Source organism: Gavia stellata, chromosome 2, assembly GCF_030936135.1.
Source record: "Gavia stellata isolate bGavSte3 chromosome 2, bGavSte3.hap2, whole genome shotgun sequence".
NCBI lineage: Eukaryota > Metazoa > Chordata > Aves > Gaviiformes > Gaviidae > Gavia > Gavia stellata.
The window spans coordinates 108,454,334-108,474,903 of NC_082595.1; the positions used below are offsets into that span (position 1 = coordinate 108,454,334).

Consider the following 20,570-nt stretch of genomic DNA (forward strand, 5'->3'; position numbering starts at 1 on the left):
TTTGGGTGCTTTTTTTGTTGTTTGAGGGTTTGGTTTGGTTTTTCTGTGGGTTTTTGCTTGTTTGTTTGCTTGGTTGTTTGCTTGGTTTTTCCTGCTGATCTGCCAAGGGGCCTTTTCCAGCTGGGCAGGGAGGGGCGATGGAAAGCTCCTGGGTAGGGGTCTCACCTGCTTTGGGGTGCTGTGCTGCTCCCCTCTTCTGATGGGGTAGAGGTTGTGTATGACACGTTTTCTGTCTCCCCTTGCTCCATTCCGAGCTGCGGGGCTGTCGTGATCCGCACAGTCCCGCCTCGGCCTGCCCCAGCAGAGATTTCGGAGCCACGCACCTGCGGGATGCACACCACGCAGAGCAGTCCTCGGCGTCCCGCAAACTCAGGCACGCACCCAGGGAACAAAGCGTGTCAAAGCACAACACACATGGACACACAACACGCACACAACACACGCGTCCACAACACACACAACCTGCCACTGCCTCCGGCGGGGAGCACAGCTCCCCCCCTCCACCATCACCGTCTCTGCCCCACGCAGAGCCCACTCGTGGGACACCACGGGCAGAGCTTCAAAGCCTTACCGCACCCTCACACACCCAAGCCTTCCTCCTGCCGCCCCCCAGGCTCACGCACACTGCCCAGCAACGCACAGCGATTTTCCCAAACCACTACCACAGAGAGGGCCCGGAGAGGCATGGAAAAGTGCTGATGAGTTCTTATGGCTTGTGCATAGGAAGGAGGAATGAAGCAGATGTCTCTTCTTTGGGCTCTGCTTCGGGTCCTATCCTTCACCCCAGCAGCTGTGAAAGGGCTCCTGTATCAGCGCTGATACATCTCACTGGCGGAGGGCTGGTCCTGGGTGCCTGAGATTTAACAGTCCCTTGCATGTTGATACAATCTTTAAAGTCGAGTTCCTGTAACAATCCCCCTTATTTATATTATTCTGTTCTCCACCATAACACCTAGCTTCTCCCAAGCTGTTTCCTTAACATTGTCAAAACTCTTAACACTCTTAACAGCCTTAAAAACTGTGTGTAACTAAGAGGCTGGTCTTAAAAACTGCTGACCATCCCCTCAGTCCTGCTGAATCTTCTGATTCATATTAAAAAAACCCTGCCTTGTGCATGCAGGCATGTCTGTCTTTCCTTAGGATGAATGTTGTGGAGTGAGGGACGTTATCTCAGAATTGGTTATGCTCATGGAACGAGCTGGTTTACATGACTACTTACATGATGCAAAGTTTGTACACCTAAGTGAAACCAAGATAATAACTGGGGAAAAAAGCTTACTATTTTTCCTGACAAAGGTAGATGAGGTTTAGAATTTCGAATATTTAGTTCCTGAGATCAATGCCTGGGTGATGTGAGGATAACTTGGAGAACATTTTAAATTGCTTGTAGACCTTTGGGTGCTGAACATGGGATTAAATAATACTGACAAATTCTACACAGTTAACTGCTTGCTTAAATTTGCTACTTGCTAGGGAAAATAAAAAAGCTGAGGAGAGGTAGATTTTCATGTCTTCATTTTGTAACATACTGTAAACTTGCCAGAATTTCAGAACAGAGCAGAAAATATACTACAAGCTGGAGACTCGTACTAACAGCACCTGTAGATATAAATAATAGACTAATAAAAAGCATAGCATGTTATTAATATTTTATATGAGATTAATCTGTAGGCAGCCACGCGTGCTTATACTTGATAATATAAACAAGCAAACAAACATGGGTATATCCTGAAAAACAAAATAAACAGTACTTCTGCACTATTGTCACAGTACTTCTGCGCTGTTGTCACCAGTATATTACCATGTTTCCTTCCATAACTGCATGATATTTATGAATGAATATCTTAGAGAAAGGGACTACCTCTTCTTGAATGAGTATAAAATACCCATCGCATTGCAGCGGTTACGATTAACAAATAAGAAATGACCTTGCAGAGTATAGGGATGAGTGTATCTATACAAAATTATAGACGCACATTTAAAAAAATATTTGTAGCTAAATTGTAAAAATCATCCAGTGACATCAACCGATATTTCTCTCTCTCATTCCTAATAAAGCGGTAACGTTACTTATGAGAAGCATAAAACATGTGAGAATATGGATTTTGTCAATGAAAAGATGCACAAATATTTAACTCTGAGGGCATCGGGGAGACTTATATTTCAGCAGATGCCCAGGCGCATAAGAAAATCAGAAAAATCCTCTCAGTCCAGCCACCCTATTGTCCTCTTCACCTATACAAAGGGAAACCTACAATCAAACCAGACCAAGCTCTTTTTGCATCATGCGTTATTGGGATTTTCATTGTGTTGACAAGACTGTTGGGTTAGAGTATGGCTCTGTTGTTCTCGCTGCTGTCACCTACACAACCCATCATCAGCTTGTGTTGGCATTTTGTACTGACTTGTGCTATTTGATGGGGAGACAGGAATAAGGAAGGGAAAATACTCTCCCGATGTTTGCTGTGACTACCTTTTTCGGTATCACATAGCCTAACTTTTGTTCATCCTAGGCTTGGGAAACAAGGCAAAAGCGCAGTTCACACAAAGGAGTACAAACCAGGAGTACGAACCAGTCAGCTAGAGGGAAAAGCACTGAGCCCCAAAAGTAAGCTAGCAAAAATGAACGTAGTCTTTTGTTATTCCTCTCCCTCAGACCACTTGACAATAATTTTGTTAGGTGATTTGGTAGCTGAGGCGATTCAGTATACGGCAGCATTGGGCCCCAAGTCTTTCACCCAAATGTGCTGTTGCACAAAGTATGTCTCTTCCTCTCCCATCTTCTTCCTTTCGAACAATTGTATTTGTTGAAATCAACATGAAGGTGACAGATCAGAGGGTAAAACTCTTGTCATGAAGAAAGAAGTAATTGAGTAGAGTTGGATGAAAGAGAAGCCCTGAAGAAGGGTTTGTGTGCCTGAAATCTTCCCTTCTTGCTTTCTTTTTTTTTTCCCAAATCTATTAGTTGCTATATAAAAGATACCCCCCCCCCATCTAAATCTTGTCTTGCTCATGTCTTTAGATCTCTGTGGCTCTAAGAGCACAACTACCACCGTTTACAGTCATCTCTAACAGTATCTTATGTCAACTGATGTTGTCAGACCAGACCACGTAATCGCTTCCCTGTGTGAATAAACAGTTGTCCTAAAAAAAGTCTTTTTAACATTCACAGGCCCATTTCATGTGGTACTCAGAGCACAAAATTGCTGAGGCAATTTGCTGGATGATCCTACCAGTTATCTCACCTTCTGCCTGCTCTCTTTTTCTTTTTCCTAGCCTTGCAGTAGGACCAATGGTGTGGGAAACTAGTCAGGGAGCAATGGCCGCATCTTTCTCTTCTTTATGTACACTGGTGGGCACAGTACTTTGCTGTGGCTATGTGTGGGGCTCTTCATCTGATGAGCTGATGGGGTCTTATGTACCCTGGCACCAGAAGCTACTCTGTAAAGATTTCTAAAGCAAGTAAAAGCTGCTAAGAGGAATAGGCATCTCCAGGTTGAACTGCTAGAGTCATGAAAGGCATTATTTCCTTTCTGTTTTTGAGGGCATTTTCTTCTGCTTCTCCACCTGGTGTCTGTCAGCATCCCACCTCTCAGATACCCTGTTTTGACAAGACCAGCTCAACAGCTGAAGAAGGACTGACTTTTCCAACAGCACCTACAGCGCATTGACAGGAAAGAAAAGCTGGTTGTTGCCTCTGCTGTTTAGCGCAACTTAAAACATGCCTTGTCCTCTCCCCCAGAGCTGCATTTCTTCACAAAATCATTTCTCCACTCTAACATATGGGCAAAATATAGGGGAAGGAATACACTAAGGTGTGTGTGTTTGGCAAGAAGCCTAACCCTTCATCTTCCAGCATGGTTGCACTTATCCTTTTCTTTCTCTTTCCAGCAGCCCTCCCTTTTTTTACTGTCATCCTGCTTTCTGTTTACTACCTGGTGTAAAGGCCAGGACTTCATCCATCTCCTCTCCAAGGCGGTGTCTGTGGTAGGAGATCTGTGCCTTCAAAACCACACACACTTTGTGACAAAGACATAGCTTTGTCTAGAAAGGACCACACTGCTCTCTGTTGCTGTGTCAATGAATAATTAATATAGTGAAATAATTACATGCAACAGATTTCACCTTCTTGTAATTTGCAACTTGTTCTCCATGTTTCTGGAAAGCAAATGTCTTAGATTTGTTTTCTTTTACTTTTAACCCATACCTTACTTACCTGGAATTGCTTTGTTTAAGATCATGTTGCACAGGCATGATATTTTTAAACATTTTAGACTGTAAACAACCTTCTACTAAATAGTAATGAGAAGTGTTCCAGTAAATTCTGGTTGGGGTAGGAGCAGCTGCAGAGTAACAGGTTTTTGGATTAAAGGAACAATTATTTATCTGGCATAAATGGTGCACATACTGGCTTAACCTGGCAAGAAGATAAACTCTAATATGACACTGATTTCAGTACAGTCTCACTCATTATAAAATTTACAGACTTATTGAAGTACATAAATTTGCACACATTGCTACTGTTTTCTTGACACGTATATATGTACACGTGTGAATATGTATTGTGCGGCAGGAGATGCCAAACAAACAAATCTACTCAGTGTTAACACACTTCACAAATGTACCTGACAGACCAGAAGTTTGAAAATGTTGATTGAAAATATTTATAGGTTTCTGTGCAGCCCTGCCTCAGATATGAAAAAACAAAAACAAAACCAAAAACCCACCAATACAACAAAAACCCAAAAACATTTCAGGCATGTGGCACCAGATTTCTGTATTTGAGCATATGAGCTCATGAATAGTATCTTTGAGCTGTGCAAAAATGTGCCTAAGTGCCCTTGATGTGTCTATATGTTTGGGGATGCACGATTTGTCTCTATATTCTGTCTGAGAAGTGGACACTAATATCTATCCTGTAGCATAATTAGAAAAGTCATAAAATACCCCGCTGCACTGAGTCAGGATCTCATCCATCTGGGATTTATAGCAAGAGATGTTCTTTTCTGGTTTTGCTGTCAGCACAAATGTTTAAATATACCTTCAAGAGCTGAAATACTTGCGAATAAATTCTGTTTGCCTTATGTAAGCAAGCAATAGCCTGCCTTTAATGAAGTTTCATCCTTCAGTTATATTCCTCTGTCTCTGCTAAAACTGGAACACACATAGTCACCTGAGTTTTAAGAGGGATTACATGTGGAAGAAGATAAAGTAAAGGTGTTAGGATCTTGTCTAAAGTGAGCTTTTCTTTTCTTATATTTTTTCCTTTCTTTCTCTTCTCTTCTCTTCTCTTCTCTCTTCTCTTCTCTTCTCTTCTCTTCTCTTCTCTTCTCTTCTCTTCTCTTTCTCTTCTCTTCTCTTCTCTTCTCTTCTCTTCTCTTCTCTTCTCTTCTCTTCTCTTCTCTTCTCTCTCCTCTCCTCTCCTCTCCTCTCCTCTCCTCTCCTCTCCTCTCCTCTCCTCTCCTCTCCTCTCCTCTCCTCTCCTCTCCTCTCCTCTCCTCTCCTCTCCTCTCCTCTCCTCTCCTCTCCTCTCCTCTCCTCTCCTCTCCTCTCCTCTCCTCTCCTCTTCCTTTCCTTTCCTTTCCTTTCCTTTCCTTTCCTTTCCTTTCCTTTCCTTTCCTTTCCTTTCCTTTCCTTTCCTTTCCTTTCCTTTCCTTTCCTTTCCTTTCCTTTCCTTTCCTTTCCTTTCCTTTCCTTTCCTTTCCTTTCCTTTCCTTTCCTTTCCTTTCCTTTCCTTTCCTCATTACAGACTTTAGACTACAAACCAAAATTTTTGAGCATAATAAAGTGAGGTCTTGCAGAGCAAAAAGATTCGGGTGTTCACAGTGAAGAAGAAATTATCATGGTAGATTAAAAATACAGTACCTTTCCTTTAAACATGAATGATGAGCACAGAGTCATTCTGCTGTAAGAAGGTCTTTATGTCATCTTCCTCACAGAAACTGTCTAAACTCCTTCGAGTAGTGCATTGAATTATGTGATATTTTATATCACTGTCATATGCAGCTCATTCTTTTTTCTGGTCTTTCCCCCAGGGGAGAACTGTGCATGCAGTGGTAAGATTTATTTCTTCCACAGATTTTTTTATTGTAGTTAGGTTGGAGAAGGCAGGTCAAAGAAAAGTGTTTTGCACTTGGTGATAAAATATGTGCTAGTCCTTAAGATTATTTTTTTTCCCCTGGGAGTTTGTACTATCCTCTTGGATCAGTTGCAGAGAAAGTTTTCTCTCTTGCTCTCTCACATATTAAGTTAAAAGCTTGATTTTGCCTGAGGAGTTATTGATCACAGTCTTCATCGAAAGATTTGGTGATCATTCAGCAGTTTTAGACCCAGGCCAAGTAATTGCCACTTTCAAGAAATAAACAATTCCAGAACTAACCTGAGATAAACTGATGTAGCTCAATAGATTTCAGTCATTCACATCAGCTGAGGATTTGACCTAACTTTAGAAGGGGTATATGTCAGTTCAAAGGCATGGAAAGCCATTCTGGCTGCAAATCACTGCAAACCTATAGTTGCATCTTTGCTATGCTAAACAATGCTATGAGAGTTAAAATGAACATTTCTCATTAGAACCTATGTCCCAGATTTTTCACCAACTGCACTTTTTGAAATCCTGAGTGATACCTGAATCTGGTTCAATCTTAAGTTGTTAATCATACTAGATACAAGAGTCTTTCAGTGACAATATGTAATTTTAACTGAGCATGAAATCAAATGAGGTAGCCATAATGATCTGATTTGACTGTAAAGCTTATAAGATCTAATAGAATCACAGAATCACAGAATCACAGAAGCACTAAGGTTGGAAAAGACCTGTAAGATCATCAAGTCCAACCATCAACCAAAAAAATACACCACCATGCCCATTAAACCATGTCCCACAGTGCCTCGTCCACACGTTCCTTGAATACCTCCAGGGAGGGTGACTCCACCACCTCCCTGGGCAGTTTATTCCAGTATCTCACCACTCTCTCTGTAAAGAAATTTTTCCTAATATCCAGCCTGAACCTCCCCTGGCGCAACTTAAGGCCATTTCCTCTTGTCCTGTCACTTGTCACTTGGGAGAAGAGACCAACACCCACCTCTCTGCAACCCCCTTTCAGGTAGTTGTAGAGAGCGATGAGGTCTCCCCTCAGCCTCCCCTTCTCCAGACTGAACACCCCCACTTCCCTCAGCCACTCCTCATCAGACTTGTGCTCCAGACCCCTCACCAGCTTTGTTGCCCTTCTCTGGACATGTTCCAGCACCTAATAGTTCGCTTTTCCCAGATTGAAACTTCAAGCCATTCTTCTTTCTCAAAGCAACAATGTGATGCAATATTTAAAAAAAAAAACCACCACCCCCAAAATACTCCAAAAACCCAAACAAAAACAACAACAACAACCCCAATCACAAGTAAACAACAGAATTGTTTGTCATGATTGAATTTCTCAAAAGATGGAGCATGAGGTTTCCCCTGCTCTAACAGTCCTTTTGTTTGGTAGGTGGCACCTGTGTTGTTAACCCCACCGACCTGTTCTGCTCTGTTCCTGGTCGCTTATCTCTACTCAGCTCCACTTCGAAGTACAAAGTGACCATTGCAGAGGTGAAGAGGCGCCTTTCGCCGCCAGAATGCCTCAATGCTTCCCTCTTAGGAGGTATTTTGAGAAGGTAAGTTGAAGGTGAGACTAACAAGTCCTAGAAAGTGCTGTAATTTCTGTAATTTTATCTTCTGCAAATAGTTTTTGTTCTCTTTCCCCACTTGGATAGGTGCTCACAGTTTGGGAAAACAGAAGGAGATGGATTGGGAGTGAACACTGTTTCTAGGGAAATTTTCAATAAATGAGAAAAAAGAGGATTATGTTGACATTTTTCACGGAAAGTTGACATTTTTCAGTGAATTGATTTTTTTTACCCCCTCAGCTCAGTTACCCATCAGAGATGGATAGGTGTTGTTTTGCCTTGTTTTGAATGAAAAAAAAAAGACCCTCAGTGTGTGGCAAATTTCACCAGAGCTACAAAAATGGCTTCTCGTTGAGAAACTATTTAAAAGTAAATTGTTTTACCAAGTGTAGTTACAGCCCTCACTCATCAAAAACCTAAAACATGGATGTGTAGGGATATGCCTTTTTTCTCTCGTTCCCTTGCAGAAAAGATAGACTTTGCAGAATAACTGGCTTTATTTTTCTCGTTTTGAGATACTGGAGCAGAAGCAAGTAATTAGGTACAGTTTTGCCTCTGACCCTTCACTGACCAGAGTAGACACCTGCAGAGAGCAGTAGCAGAGAGGAGGAAAGTGGCAGATTGTGCCTCACATTGCAAGTGGAAAACAAGGAGGCAACTGTAATTCAGCCAGGCGTATGTAAGTCGCAGTGTCCCTGAGGCGTCAACTTAGATGGCATAAGCTACTTGAATGCCCTTTGATCAAAACTAGCTGGAAAGTCATAGGCTATTTCACTGCTGTCACTGAAGGCCACACTGATCCTAGTACTTACACTGAAAGTCATTTTAACCAACCTGCGATATTCTAAGAGACGTAGTAGACCAAGAGCTGTCTCGAGCCATCTTGCAGAGTAAGGACTATAGATCACAAAATTGTTTCAGGGGGACAAGCCCCATTTACCTGCCTCTATAGGCATTGAAATCCAAAATCTACATCCACAAAATTTTTCCTCTGTTACTGCTTCACCTTGGAGAGGCCTTCAGCTAATAGTCACAGAAATATTCACTTTAAATACTCAAATAGCAGGCTTCATCAATACCAGTACAAGCTAGTAAGAATGCAAGGGCATCAGCCTAAACATGGGGACTCATTTCTTGCTTCTGTTAAAATGCTAGAATGATCCCCATAAGTTCCTGACCCAGACTAAACATCACTCTTCCAAATCAACCCTGGGCATGGTTCAGGATTTAGCAAAAGCCAGGGACTAGTCCCAGCCAGCAGTTTGGATGTGCTAATTCTGTTTGACGAAGCAGAGAGTGTAAATGAATAGATTTGGTCAGGCTACACCTATAGGCGTCACAACTAGAGAACAGACTCAAACACTCTGGAGCTGACCAGCAGAGATGTAGCAAAACCAAATCTCGTTCATGGTTTGCCTGAGACCTGGCAGGGTTGGGTTTGCATCCTGTCAGCAGTCAGCATCTAGGTATTTCCCCAGCTAGTTTTTCTTCAGAATTAAGTGTTCTCAGAAGACATTTCCTGGTGTACAACACGGTTAAAGTTGTGATATCTCTTAGTGGTTAAAACTGACCATCCAAATGGTGGTATTCCAAGTTTGGTTCCTTCTTCTGCCCGAAGGAACTTGAACCTGCACCTCAAAACATCTAGTTAGACATGCTTAATACTCAGTGATTGGTTATTCTAAGCTGAGGGCCTCTCAATCTCATTTGGGGCTAATTAAATATTCATTGGACAAAAGTAAAGGTGTAACCGTAGTGATGACTCCATTATCTAATGACCAGGTCATTCATTTGGGATGGGAGAGATCTGGGTTCCAGTCACTGCTCTATTCAATGTTTAAGCATTTTAACATTACTTATTTGCTGCCAGCTGGCTGCTGCATTCATCTAAAAGACGCAGGTTAAAATTCCCTTAGGCTGAGGAAGAAATTGAACCTACATCTGCTGCATAAGTAGATATGTCTCAAATGCTTCAAACACTGAGGTACTGCAGAAAAGCAGGTGTGGGATGCACCAGGAACCATTTTGTGAGAACAAAGCGACGCAGGCATTTGGGATAGGGGCATAGATAACCTATGATGACTGGGATGTTAGCTTCAGCATTTCCTATTGCCTTATTCTTTCCTTGTAAGTATTTGGCTTTCTCCACTACATTTCTAAGTACCCAGGACTCTACATAAATTACAGAGGGATAGCTGGAGCTGGGTTCCACATAGACATCTACATTTGAGTAGCCATCTGGCTTCCTTTTATAGACAGGTGAGAGAGGTGGGTAATGTCCTTTCATTCTAGATATCTGCTTAATATCGTTCTAGAAGCGTATGTTTCTCTCTCAATTGTCTTGGGAGCCTGGGGTGGCTAAATCAGATATAAGCGACTGCACTGTCAATATTTGTATTTAGTCATTGCAATCGCAGGCTCTGTGCCCAGATCAGGACCATGGGTTCCACTAGGTGGAAAGCTGTCTGAAGATCTGATGGCCCTGTGACAGGCATTAAAACTTTGTGAAAGGTCGAACTTTGTGAAAGGACCAACGTGAAAGACTCGCACAGTGCAAGCAGGATGTTAAGAATACAGCTCTGAAAGGTTTTCCACTGATGTCACTAGTGCAGGCATTACCCCACCCATTTGTCAATAAGGTGTGTACAATTTCTAGACTTATATTAACATGGGGAAAAAAGTGCAGAATAAGGACAAGTTTCTATCTCCTACTGTTCTCTCGTGATAGGGCAAAATCCAAGAATGGAGGACGCTGCTTGAGAGAAAAATTAGACAGACTGGGACTGAATTTGCCTGCAGGAAGAAGAAAAGCAGCAAATGTCACACTCTTGACTTCCTTGGTAGAAGGTAGGCTTTATAATATTGCAATATAATATAAACATAATTTAAAATGTTTCCTTGTATACAACACTTTTCAGACAGTGTTAAATATCATAATCTGTATTTTGTACAAAGAGGAGAACTGACTTGCCTAAAGCTACAGACAGAACAAGTGGCAAAATGGAAGTCCACTCTGAGATGTCTTAGCTCGCAGCAAGTGGTTTGGTCCTGCAGTTTCCTCAGCATTGATCTGTGCTTTCTGTGCTGGGATCTGACTTACAAATCGATGATCCAAGTGTTCTTGTGAGAGAGATGAATGTCTTATACCAATTCTATAAGTAGGTTTGTTTATCCTCCTTTTTTTTTTTTAAAAACTTGTGAATTTCCTGGAGCTGATCCAAAAATATAATTTTTTTTTTCCCATAAGAAGGCATAATATTTAGACAGGACTTTTCCCCCACACACATAAATGAATGGAATCTGTTTTCAGATAAACCTTAGACAGGCCCAGGAGATACTTCCTTGGCCTTTATTTGTTGTTTAAATATCATTCACCAAATACTGCCGGGCTCTTCAAACCTTCAGCTGGGAGATGCAGGTTCAAACCCCTCAGGCAAAGGGAAGAAACTCTACCTGAATCCTTTCTATTCTGGGTGAATCCACTAAGTACTTGGTTTGTTGTCTGGCTGTGAGTAGCAGCTCTGGGAATTTCAGATCCCTCCTCCTTGATGTTGAGAGCACTCAGCTCATCCTAAAGGTCAACACCTTCTAGGATCACAACCTGAAAGGTCCATACAGATCTAGGCAAGTAGGCTGAGGTCTCAGCACATATTACCACAGAATCACAGAAAGGTTGAGGCTGGAAGGGACCTCTGGCAATCTTCTAGTCCAACCCTCCTGCTCAAAGCAGGGTCCGTTAGAAGCGGTTGCTCAGGACTTTGTCTAGTCAGGTTTTTAGTATCTCAAAGGATGGAGAAATAGTGCTAAACCCACAAGAATGGATGTTTTTCACCATCTAAGAGGAGGGACTAAGGTTCTCAGGGGCCACTGAGCACACAGAGCTACAATGGGGCTGCTCTGAAATACAGGTGTGTCCATCTCACACCTGCTCGCAATAAAGAGAATGCCATAATGGAGTTACAGTCTTAGAAAAGGGAGTTTTCTCTCCCAGTTTAGAGGAGTAAGGGCTGTTCCTACCCTCACAGTCCTTCATGCCTCTTGGGTCTTAGCAGGGAAGAATAAACAGAGGTGTGTGGCCAGCTACTCATTCATTAGAAGAGACTGAGAGTGAGGAAGCCCTCTTTCAAATGCTGGCCTGGGACTGATGGCAAAGTACCTTTACTGTAAGTCAGAATTAGATTCCTTTTTCCCAGGGATGGAGCTGTGCTTGCCTCCCTGCCCTTTACTCAAAGCCAATAGCAAACCTGTTATCAAGCCTATGGTATTGCTTTTGTTCTTGGACTACTTTAATGTGAGTCTAAAGATATATACTGAGCAGACTGAGCTCACTTTGTCAGAGACCTGTTTGCCTAGGCATCCTAGTTATGAATTTTGTCTACTGGAATTTTTGGGAAAGGCACCACCATGTGTATTAACATTCCAACAGAAAACAACATGAAGCTCATTTTCTGTCTGTGTAACCAATCCTTGGTCAAACTTGGCAGTGCTCATTGAATTCTTTGTGGTATAAGTCCTCCCTTTGTACATGCAGATATTACTTCCATGTGGTACTAACTTGTAGCATGGTTTCTGCAAGGAAACCCATCCCTCAGTGGCTCCTGTTACTGGAGGAGGCAGGAATGGAAATACACTGGCTTACTCCGGGTTTTAGAGGAGAAGAAAACATGAAGAAAACAGCACTGGCTTTTTCTGTGTGATGTCAATATACAAATTGACATAATGATTTATTAGTCTTATTAAATCCCTAAGTATCAGGTGTACTGTGTGGACTTCTCATAAGGACCCGGGATTGTGTCACTCTTGATTACTTTAAATGGTTCTAAGTTTATTACTACTGAAGAACCTCAGAATCTTCAATGTATTGAGGCCTTTAATATCTCTGTAAGGTAGGAATGTGCTCAGCCTCTGGAATATCTCTTTGAGGTAAGAAAAGGCAAAATTAGTTGTATGGTGATTAGGTCCATTGACCAAAGCCACCTTGGAAGTCTCTGGCATGACTAAGACTTCTCTTCCTCTAAATAGGCTGAAATAATTGAGTTTTGGGAAGTGCTGCTAAGTTCAACAGAGGAACTGCAGTGAAGTTCTAGGCTGTGGTGGTCATGTGAAGATCCAGACTTTATGAAAATTGTTCTGTGGCCCCTTGTTTTCTGCAAATTTACTTCTTTTGGGGTTCAGCATGGCTGCTGGGTGTTTACTGTTACTCTTCTTTCGGTCGGGTTGCATCTTTAGTGTCTTTGGTAGGGACTTCTGGGGCCCAGAGTAAGAATTGTTTGACAGATCAGTTCTGTTCTTTACTTTGTCCTCCACATAAATCAGCACAGTGGGTGGAAAGACAGACTGGGAGAATGAGCTCAGTGTTGCAAGACTCTCCACAGCAGTATGGGACACAGCTTTGTGCGACCTGTAGGTGAGGGATGCCCTCTAGTGCCTAGATTAGATGAAGGGAAAGGTCTAAAAGGAAAATACCTACATCTTAACAATAAAGGCTCCTCCATTAAATACCAGCATCACCAAGGCTCGGCCTTACTGCTGGCTCAAAGGAGTCAAAAGCCTCCCTAGTAGGAACAAGAAAGGATGTGAGAAGAAGGGAGACGTCCCCATCTGTTTGGACAGGTCACTTAGAAGGCAGAGACATGGCATAAATATGATTGCAGCTGCAGGTAAAAGCAATGCACGAATGAATTTAAAACCATCAGGTTTTTTTACAAAAACCAGAAAAAGCACTTACAAAAAATCTGGAATTTTTTTTCCTGTCAAAGCTAATTAGGACACTAAATTTACTAGACACAGAATTGACTGCATTCATCATTTGGGGACCGAAACTTTTGAGAAAAATAGGTCAGTGGTTACTTTTTTCACCCTGCTATCAGCTGTCACACTTCTTCCCCACCAGCCTTTGTTTAAATACCCTTCCACTTGTTCCTCCTCCCTTCTCACCCTACAAACAGAAAAAAAATCTTCCCTTCCACCTCCCGCCTGCCCCTCCTCCCCCTGAGTAGCATTTCTGCTGGGTAGAGCATCCGGAGGAGGTGAAGCCGAGGAGAAAGTAGGAGGTTCAGACGCCGAGTGTCCCTCTCCTGGGACACAGCTTCTGCCTTCACTCTGCATAGGAGCATCTCTCACTCTTGTTAGACCCAGGAGACACCCACGCTGCTCCTCGCACCTGCCCACAGAAGCCTGTCAAGGTACACGAGCTGGTCTCTCCGCTGAGGCTTTCCAGAGCTGTCTCTGCCAATTCAGCTTCAGCAACTGTCCTTTTCCATCATGCAAAGCTCTTTGGTCAATTGTCAAACATATATAGGAAAGGCAGCACTGCCTGTAGCTGCCAAGCCTTGTGCTGGATTTGAGGAGAAAGAGTCAACGATCCCCAGCACCCATTCTTTGTCTCTGCAGGAGGAAAGAGCTGGGGATATTGCACACAGGGAAATTTGATTTTAGAATGAAGCAAGGCAACTGGCTAAAAAAGCCAGGGATTTTAGGCATTTCTACCTTTTGTATGACTCCCCCCTGACGTAAATAATAACTAGGCCAAAGAAGGCAAATCTAAGGTGAAAGAAAAGAGGTCATTCACATTTCCAACATTTCCCCATTTTCCCCTAGAATAAATGTTTGTCCAAATTATGATGTAGAAAAAGAACGAGCATCTTTTATGACATTTTGTACAAACTACTTTCCCCCACCAAGCAGACTTATTTCCTATTGCACAGTGATACAAGGGACCTCTAGTCACTGAGATTATCAAAAAATAATAAGTATAGAAGTATAACACAACCCACTTCTAAATACCTCATCATTTGGTCCCAGTTCAAAATGAGGTCTTTGCTCAACAATGAGATTTGAGAAATCATGTTCTGCAGAGCATTTTCATGTGCGGTTTTCTATTTTTATTTAGAATTTGATGCTGTGATCTAGAATGTCTATTCCTTATATCACATGGAAGTGTGTGCTTATATGAATACATACGCATGCATATAATGTGCATTCCTAATATATATCAGCTTTCCATCTCCGGTAAAAATATATTTTAAAATATATTTTTAAAATTTGTAGATTTATTTTTTCACAATAGGTACATTTGTATATACATTTTTACCTATATAAATCCACAAGCAGATAAGATATTTTGTTTCATTTTGCTCATGATTTTATCTCTTCATACACCATCAGCATTCAACAACAATTTCAGTTCCATGTAAAATGGACAAGTTTTATACTTTTGCATAATGTTCTCAGCTCTACTAAATAATACACACCATCTTTGGAAAGATAAGTTTTAATGATAATTCATATTTTCATGAAAACATACAAATTTCAGTCAGTTTGCTGCTGACCATGTTAAACAAATGCCTACATTTCATCACATGAAGTTTCGTTCTCTTGAAGAAACCAAGACTTTTCCCATGGCTAAATGCTTAAATGCTTTGCTGACTAAATTCCTTGCATTTTTACTTGGGTGTGATTGGGACCAGGATAGAGCTGTCTGGAGAATGGTAATTCTACCTGATGACAGCTTCAAAGAGTTTGACTTTTATCTTCTTTCCATGCTGGCATGAAAAGAAGCCTATAATAGAGTTTAGTTGAAAAGCAAGATTTGGTACTCTTCGGCAGTTGACTTACTCTTTAAGTCTTTAACCGTAGCTGAAATAGAAATTTTGAAGCAACTCTATAGAAATTTAGCAGCTATGGTTTAAATTTGTATCCTTTCCCATCCATGAATAAGTCTGGGACAGACATTTTAACTACAAAACTGGCAGTCAGCTATATGCCTGTTCATTCTGACTCACTGTTAACATACCACTGAAATTCATTTTAATTTCACTGAAAATCATTTTACTTTTCCAGAAGCTGTAAACTAAGTGGAAAGTATTTCTCCTTTCAACTCAGAGATAGTGGTTGCTTGTTAACTTCTTACTCTTTTTAGGGATACTGGAAATCATGTTTAAAGAATCCAAACAATGCAGATGATTTTGAGTATAATCTTCAATTTTTGTGTGTAAAATTGGTTATGTTTGCAAAGGTGGTTGTTGACCGTTGTCAGCAAACAAATTTCCTGGGAGTAGCGCGTGTATTTTACTAGTACCTGAATACAGTTAGGGCAGATAAACACACAACAAAGTATTTGCTTGTGGAAATAAAAGGTATTTTTCTGGTAAGAACTCCAATGATAGTAGGGAAGACAATAAACTCTGAAAAGGTGGAGAATAGAGCCTGGAAGAGAGGTCAGTGCATGTGGTTCCTTATACCTCATGGTGCCCCTGGCACAAGACCACTGCTCCCATGGAAGTTTCCATCTTCCTTGGCTTGGCCAGGTCTGTGCAGAGCAGACTCAGTCTTGCTGGGGATGGGATTTGTCTCACCATCTCTATCATAGTTATATCTGTCCTCTCATGTCTAATTGTAGTCAATAGGGAGAAATCAGCACTTTCTGGGTGATTAACAAATTAAATTAATAATTAAACATTTGATTAGGTTGCTCAGAAAAACTGTGGAATCTCCATGGCTGGAAATATTCAAGACGAGGCTTGAAAAGGCCATGAATAACCTCATCTATGGCCGTGCTTTCAACAGAAGGTGATCTCCTGAGTTCCCTTCTAACCTGGACTTTTCTATCATTCCTCTGATCCACTTTTGCCTTCTACTTTAGCATGGGATGATACATGCTTCAAATGCTAGCTTGTCTCCATTGACTTGAAAGTATTAGGTCAGATGTCAATATTGACATTTAATCAGAGGAATTCCACTGCACATGTTCTCAAAGGGAACTGTTACAGGTTCCTGCATCCCTCCTAACTAACTGTTCACCTGGAGCATCAGCCTGGTCTCCAAACAGCCAAGGTCCAATGCCACCTCTCATGATGGCAATCAAATACACAGCTCTGAAAAAAAGAAAAATAAAACAAAAAACCCACAACACCCTAACCCCAAAACTATTCTGGACCACATCTCTCAGTCACTTCAATATACGCTTCTGGTAGCTGACCTATTTCTACTTTCTATGATAAGATGAGAACAAGCATCATCTGGAAATGCCTATTTCCCACCAGGGAAAGACTAACTTAGGCACAGATGTTCACACTCCAGGCAGCTGTGTTTGAGCAGATAAATCCCACACCAAGGTTTTCAGAGTCACAACATGCAGGCCAGAGTGTTCAGTAAACCCTAAAATAAATCCCTGGGTTTTCTAAGCTGTTCAGTGCCTGTCTCTGTCTTAGCCTTTTCATAAAGCCTGGTCAAGCCACGTGCTCCCTTTGCCTTGGTTTCCCCACCTATAAAACAGCAACTGTGATCTTCATTGCCTTCCGGTTTTATTTATCTGGTCAATTTTCATTGCAATATTTTGCAAACAGGATTGTTTCTTGCACTTTACTTTGGGGTCTGCTCGTCTTTAGCGTGGGGCACTTGTATCGTGCCTGCTGGCTTAACTGCTAAGCAAATATGCTGAAATGTATGCTATCCCCACAGCTCTCTCCTGGGGTAGAAGGCTATTCTTTCTTTAGAGATAGAGAAGTGAAGCACCAAAGGCCGAATCGCAGCCCTTCAGTGTGATTTATTCCTACATTCCACTAGTTTCCATGCCTTAAATACCAATGATGAACTGGGCTTACAAAATTTGAGCAACTGCCCAGTACTCACTGGTGACAGAGCAGGGAGCTAAACCCAAGTGTCTTGATTAGTATTTTCTCATTAGATGAATATCCTCCCTATCTTCTGGCTGGCACCATCTGATGACTAAGCATGAACAGGCCAAATGAGCTGAAATCTGTAACTGAGATTGGGAATGAATGTCTACAAAAGTGATTTGTTATTGTGGTCTTTTTTTTTTTTTTAAGAGCGTAAGAAATTCTGGAATAATAATAATAATAATAATAATAATAATAATAACAACAACAACAACAACTGACCCATTTTGTTTGCCCACAGGGGAAGCGTTACATTTGGCCAGAGATTTCGGCTACACCTGTGAAACAGAGTTCCCTGCCAAGGCGGTAGGAGAGCACATTGCCAGACAGCACATGGAACAGAAAGAGCAGACAGCGAGGAAAAAGATGATCCTAGCGACAAAGTAAGAAGGGAGGGGAACCTAAAAAAGAAATCTGTCTGTCAGTTCTCCATTTTGGATCTGGGGGCTGGGGGAGGGAGAAGTGGGAGTATGGAGCTGGGATTGCAGTGACTGCTATCACAACAGTACTTACTGACAGCAAGTGAGAGCAATCCTCTTTGGAGATGCTGTGAGAGGAACCTTATTTACTGCAATGAGGTTTTAGTGGCTATGCTCTCATTGCCTGCGCTTAAGGAGGCACGTACATCTTCTCAGATGCTTTGGTTTAGGTGAGAGGAGGGGACATTATTACAGGGTAAGATCTATAGGACAGAGCCTGGCTTTGTTTCCTGCTTGCGTGTGAGCAGGAGATCTAAGCTTCTACTGAAGTACTAGTTACTGTGGGATAATTATCATAAGTCTGCTGAGGGAGAGCTGGTTTGCAGAGGGACAGATTCTCTCCGGATGGAAATTGCACGACTTCCCCTGAATTCAAAGGCACTGGAACAATGTACCCCAGCAGGAGAGCTTTGCTAAAGCCATTAAAGACACACAGAGACACCCGACTTCGCTCTAAACAAGGCACTCACCTCCCCGGAACAGTAATGTCATGTTAGGATAACATTTCATCTGGGTTAATTAGCCTTGATGAGGGAGGAATTAGCCTTCACGAGCCATGGGAAACAGAAATAAATAGTCTGCGTTGAACAAAGTAGACCTACACAGGGTGTGTGGTATGCCTGCATGGGGTAGCCTTGAACATACTCATACTCTTCCTGACCTTACTGCTGTGTTACATAGTGAGGCTGCAGGAGAGCTGAGGACAGAAACCCGATCTCTCAAACCACCATCCCAGTGCTGGAAATGTTTGAGAATCATCCAGGCTGGGATATATCCAACAGAGAGGAATCACCTTGTAGTAGGGGAGAAGGCTGACCAGCAACAGGATTATCCTTTGTATCCCAATGTCCTTCTGCTATGTCTGTTTGTGGGGAACAGGATTCCTGGCCTTGGTGTTCCTCTTGTATCCAGAGCTCTTCGCCCTGAAGGTGACCCAGAGATGACATGCATTGAAACATCTAAGGCTTGTGAATCCCGTGAATATAGCCTGTAATCCTTCCCTGGGATGTTAAGCAGAGCACTATGTGGCTCAGGGGGCATTTGCCAGTTGTGAAGGTGATAAGAGACCTCACTCATCATGCTCCTAAGTCCCTTGTAGGTTAAAAGTAATAATATAAGTGGAATATGATCTTACTCTTACCTACATCCACACTTGTTTTAAGGGGCCGATGGGTTTTGGAGATGTGAGAATAAACTAGCTGGCAAGAAGCAGCTCCTCTCTGCAAGTTGTGTCTCCCCATTGCTGTATAGCCCATTAGCAATTTGCCCCCCCAACTGTGGAAAAGCTGACTGTACTGCTGGGCAGCGCAACGTAAACAAGAGTGAAAGCTGTAAGTTGCCCCAACTGGAGGATTTGCCCCATCTATAAAATGTTACTCAACAATAATGATACAATTCTTTCCCCTTCTTTTCCAACTCTAGTGAGAGGTCATTTTACTATGGGTTGTAATAATCAGTGGGTAACTGTTATGTCCTACCTCCAAAGGCTGTCTCACTGGGGGACACATAAAAGTCTCGCTACCCTTTCTCACCACTCCATACCTACTTTCTCACTTTCCTTTACTACGGAGATGGGGAGTCGTGGGCGTGCATTACTCCTAAAGTTCCCCTGCAGAAAAGGACCTGGGGCTGTTGATTGACAGCCGGCTGAAGATGAGCCAGCAGTGTGCCCAGGTGGCCAAGAAGGCCAACGCCATCCTGGCCTGTATCAGAAAGAGTGTGGCCAGCAGGAGTAGGGAGAGGATCGTGCCCCTGTACTCGGCGCTGGTGAGGCCGCACCTTGAATGCTGTGTTCAGTTTTGGGCCCCTCACTCCAAGAAGGACATGGAGGTGCTGGAGCGTGTCCAGAGAAGGGCGACGAAGCTGGTGACGGGTCTGGAGCACAAGTCTGATGAGGAGCGGCTGAGGGAACTGGGGTTGTTCAGTCTGGAGAAGAGGAGGCTGAGGGGAGACCTCATCGCTCTCTACAATTACCTGAAAGGGGGTTGTGGTGAGGTGGGTGTTGGTCTCTTCTCCCAAGTGACAAGTGACAGGACAAGAGGAAATGGCCTCAAGTTGTGCCAGGGGAGGTTCAGGCTGGATATTAGGAAAAATGTCTTTACTGAGAGAGTGGTGAAACACTGGAACAGGCTGCCCCGGGAAGTGGTTGAGTCACCCTCCCTGGAGGTGTTCAAGGAACATGTGGACGATGCACTGTGGGACATGGTTTAGTGGGCATGGTCGTGTTAGTTGATGGCTGGACATGGTTTAGTGGGCATGATGGTGTTAGTTGATGGTTGGACTTGATGATCTTACAGGTCTTTTCCAGCCTTAGTGATTCTGTGATTCTGTAAACCCCACAAACTTTGGGCTTGTAGGCTGTTATCCTGCACTTTTAAGGAACAAAATGTCTTTTTCCCCCATCCCATCAGTTAAAAGCACCAGCAAATTCATCAGAGAGGTCTGTCCATAATACAAGGATAGGCCACATCCTACCACAGTAGTGCTTGCAACAGGGACAGGTGGGTTAATGTGTGGGCTACTACTGCCCTCTCCTGCCTGGAAGGAGAAAAGTGATTCACAGACCAGCCCTGCCCAGGTACTACAGGAGACACAGGTCCATGACACCGTAATACTAGCATGGTATTTCCCAGCCATGCTTCCATGTGTCTGGCAGTAGGTACTCCAGTCATTTGTCAGGAGTTTCAATTATTCACTAGGTGTATATAAGCTCTAGGTTTGTAATTTCAGTAATTTCACAACTGCC

At 42.6% G+C, this 20,570-nt stretch overlaps 1 protein-coding gene across 1 annotated transcript in view; it reads left to right on the forward strand.

Moving 5' to 3' along the window:
- The window catches only part of TFAP2D (transcription factor AP-2 delta), a 51,342-nt gene that overhangs the window by 10,101 nt on the left and 20,671 nt on the right, over positions 1 to 20,570 (forward strand). Inside the window, exons 4-6 of the mRNA XM_059835719.1 lie at positions 7,488 to 7,653; positions 10,394 to 10,512; positions 17,587 to 17,728. Coding sequence (XP_059691702.1) covers positions 7,488 to 7,653; positions 10,394 to 10,512; positions 17,587 to 17,728 — 427 coding nt within the window. The remainder of the gene's footprint in view (positions 1 to 7,487; positions 7,654 to 10,393; positions 10,513 to 17,586; positions 17,729 to 20,570) is intronic.